Source organism: Arachis ipaensis, chromosome B03 (assembly GCF_000816755.2).
Source record: "Arachis ipaensis cultivar K30076 chromosome B03, Araip1.1, whole genome shotgun sequence".
Classification (NCBI taxonomy): domain Eukaryota; kingdom Viridiplantae; phylum Streptophyta; class Magnoliopsida; order Fabales; family Fabaceae; genus Arachis; species Arachis ipaensis.
In genome coordinates, this window is record NC_029787.2 from 8,915,167 (window position 1) to 8,918,203 (window position 3,037).

Here is a 3,037-nt window from a genome sequence, read left to right on the forward strand (position 1 = left end):
TAAGATGTTAAAAGTTTTTTTTAGTCTAAATTATATGTATTCTTTTATAAAAGATAATTTTGTTCAAAATGAACAAAATTACTAAAATATTATCTTTTTAAAATTATAACGTAATGACCAACGAATTATAATTTAAATGGCATAGTTTTTCCATCCTCACTTAGAGAGATTCGAGTTCAAGTTTTAAAAAATTATAACGTAACGACTCACTAAAGATTTGACGCAAGGTTTTTAGTTAAAATAAACTGTTTTTTTATTCTAAATTACGTACTGACTAATCATCTTAAAAATATTTTTAATCTCACGTTTTAATCTATGGTGGTTAAAGTCATATAGAAAACAAAAATATAAGTAATTATAAATATTTTAAAATATGAATTAAATATACTCAAATAACATGAATTCTTTTTTCTCCTTTTCTAGAGCACGTACTCTTGTCCCTACTCTCCAATCCACCTTATAAATGCATTTATCAACTTAGTCTCCAATAGGTTTTTCTTCCTTCTTCTACTACTACTACTCATCACACACACCCCAATACAAAAACAGCTAAGTTAGCTATAGCCAATAGGTGCAACAATGATGATAGATTCAAACCCTCCACTCTTGCACCATTATCAAGCACTTCTAAGGAAATCTGCCAAACTCCAACATGCTAATAATAACAATAACAATAATAGAACTATTGAAATCCACAATGATCCTATAGTGGATGAATGTGAGCTTCCACTGATAGACCTTAGTGGTCTTGAAAGTTGTAATGCCACAGAAAGAGTGGCTTGCACTGCAGCAATATGCAAGGCAGCATCAGAATGGGGATTCTTCCAAGTAGTAAACCATGGAATAAGCACTGAGCTACTGAGGAACATGAAGGAAGAGCAAATGAAGTTGTTTAAGGTACCCTTTGACAGGAAGGTCACTAGTGAGATTCTGAACAATCCTTACAGATGGGGAACACCAACAGCTACTCGCTCAAACCAGTTTTCTTGGTCAGAAGCCTTTCACATTCCTCTCACCAAGATTTCTGATGCAGCTTCCTGGGGTGAATTCACTTCTTTAAGGTATATATATCACTCTTATGTATATTGCTTTTGGTGACTTATAATCTTCCTTCTCAACATGGTTTTCTTAATACCTTCTCAAAGCTCCGATTCAAGAATAAAAGAATTGATGTTGGTTAGAGCCTTAGATATTTGACAATCCTGTATTTTAGTTGAAAATCTTTCTAGTTTTTCCATCCAAAAGGCTGAAAACTCTAAACTTTGATTAAGGAAAATAAGTGTCACATCACTTAAATCAACTTAGCACTGGTATGCACAAGCATTGCTAGTTTACTACACAGTCAAAAGAATGTAAATGGAAAATTTGAAGAATTATGAGAGTTTTTTTATCAGTCAAGCCATGCATATGGATAACTTGTTTCATAGGAAAGACACCAACCATGACCAAAATCACATGATGGAAGTGTAACTTTCTCTTCTAAATCCTTGCATTATGATGATAGTTATTTGAGGTTTAAGAACCAATTCAAAAATTTATTAAAATATGTAGAATGAGTGAATGGTAACTACTAGAATCAGTTATTCCATATCTTGACAGGTTGGCTTTCAAAAGTTTATTGTTGTACATGCACTGGTCCCTCTTGAGTAAAATAATAGTTTGGAACCAACCAGAATTCAGATAACAATTTAACAATGGGACAATAGAATTATTGCACATGCATCATGCATGATCTCACGTTTAGGAACTGCAACTTAATTTGTTTGTTTCTAACTTTTGGATGCAGGGAAGCAATCAATGAATTTGCACCAGCTATGTTAAAAGTTTCTAGATTATTAGCAAGCATTCTAGCAGAAAACTTGGGCTACCCAAATGATGCAATTGAAAAACTCTGTGATGCAAGCACATGCTTTCTGAGATTAAATCACTATCCATCATGCCCAAAATCCCAAGATGAAATTTTTGGATTAGTACCTCACACTGACAGTGATTTCCTTACAATCCTTTATCAAGATCAAGTTGGTGGCCTCCAACTCATGAAAGATTCCAAATGGGTTGCTGTAAAACCAAATCCAGATGCTCTAATTGTTAACATCGGTGACCTTTTTCAGGTAAAAACTTATATAGAGTTATTAGGTATTATTGAAACTATTCAAGTAACCATAGTTACTCTATTTTGTTACTACCAGTAGCTTCCTTTCACTTTCAATCAATCATTTTTAACATATATATCATTCTTAAATAGTATGACCAACTACCAATAAGAAAGTTATATAATAATACTAGAACTAAACACGACACATGCCAACTTTTTCTCTATTATATGCATAAGAGTCAAAGAATCTATAATTCATCCTTTGACAAGAATAAAATGGGCCACTTATTACTTATAATACATTAATACCTTTGTCTTTAAATAAACTATGTCTTTTTGAAGGCTAAGAATTAAAATTGAAAGAAACCTAAAGTGAACCGGCTTAATTACTCTCCAACATATTCAATAATAGAATGATTGCTGAACACAAATTGGGTAGTGATACAACCCCTAGTGCCAAAGATGGATGCATATTCAAATTTTCACATCAATTCTCTAATAATACTACCTTGGCTATAGAAAAAAGAAAAGAAAAGAAAAGAAAAGAATTATTATATGGTCAATTATATATTAATGGATTCATTCACTAACAATGGCTTTCATTTTGGAAATCCAAATACAGGCATGGAGCAATGACGTGTACAAAAGTGTGGAGCACAAGGTAGTGGCAAATGACAAAATGGATAGATATTCCATAGCATACTTCCTATGCCCTTCTTACAGTACAATAATAAATGGCTACAGGAAACCTTCTTTATACAGGAAATTCACATTTGGAGAATACAGACACCGAATTCAGGAAGATGTCAAGAACATAGGACACAAAATTGGACTATCAAGATTTCTGCTTTAACATACAATTATGACAACCAAGAAAGCACTAGAGAAAATGGGCAGTTCCAATATTTTTTATTCCTAAATAAGCTTTTCTGTCCAGGTATA

The 3,037-nt window shown here is 32.5% G+C and overlaps 1 protein-coding gene across 1 annotated transcript; it reads left to right on the top strand.

Moving 5' to 3' along the window:
* On the top strand, nt 403–3,031 carry LOC107632248 (gibberellin 2-beta-dioxygenase 8-like). The gene is made up of 3 exons (XM_016335950.2): nt 403–1,061; nt 1,787–2,111; nt 2,718–3,031. The coding sequence occupies exons 1-3, from the start codon at nt 580–582 to the stop codon at nt 2,946–2,948; spliced, it is 1,038 nt and encodes a 345-aa protein (XP_016191436.1). The 5' UTR covers nt 403–579; the 3' UTR covers nt 2,949–3,031.

Excerpts from the sequence above, each read along its gene's own strand:
- LOC107632248 (XM_016335950.2), top strand. The coding sequence starts at position 580 with ATGATGATAGATTCAAACCCTCCACTCTTGCACCATTATCAAGCACTT. Across the intron at positions 1,062-1,786 it reads GGTGAATTCACTTCTTTAAG|GGAAGCAATCAATGAATTTG; the intron begins GTATATATATCA and ends TTTTGGATGCAG. Across the intron at positions 2,112-2,717 it reads ACATCGGTGACCTTTTTCAG|GCATGGAGCAATGACGTGTA; the intron begins GTAAAAACTTAT and ends ATCCAAATACAG.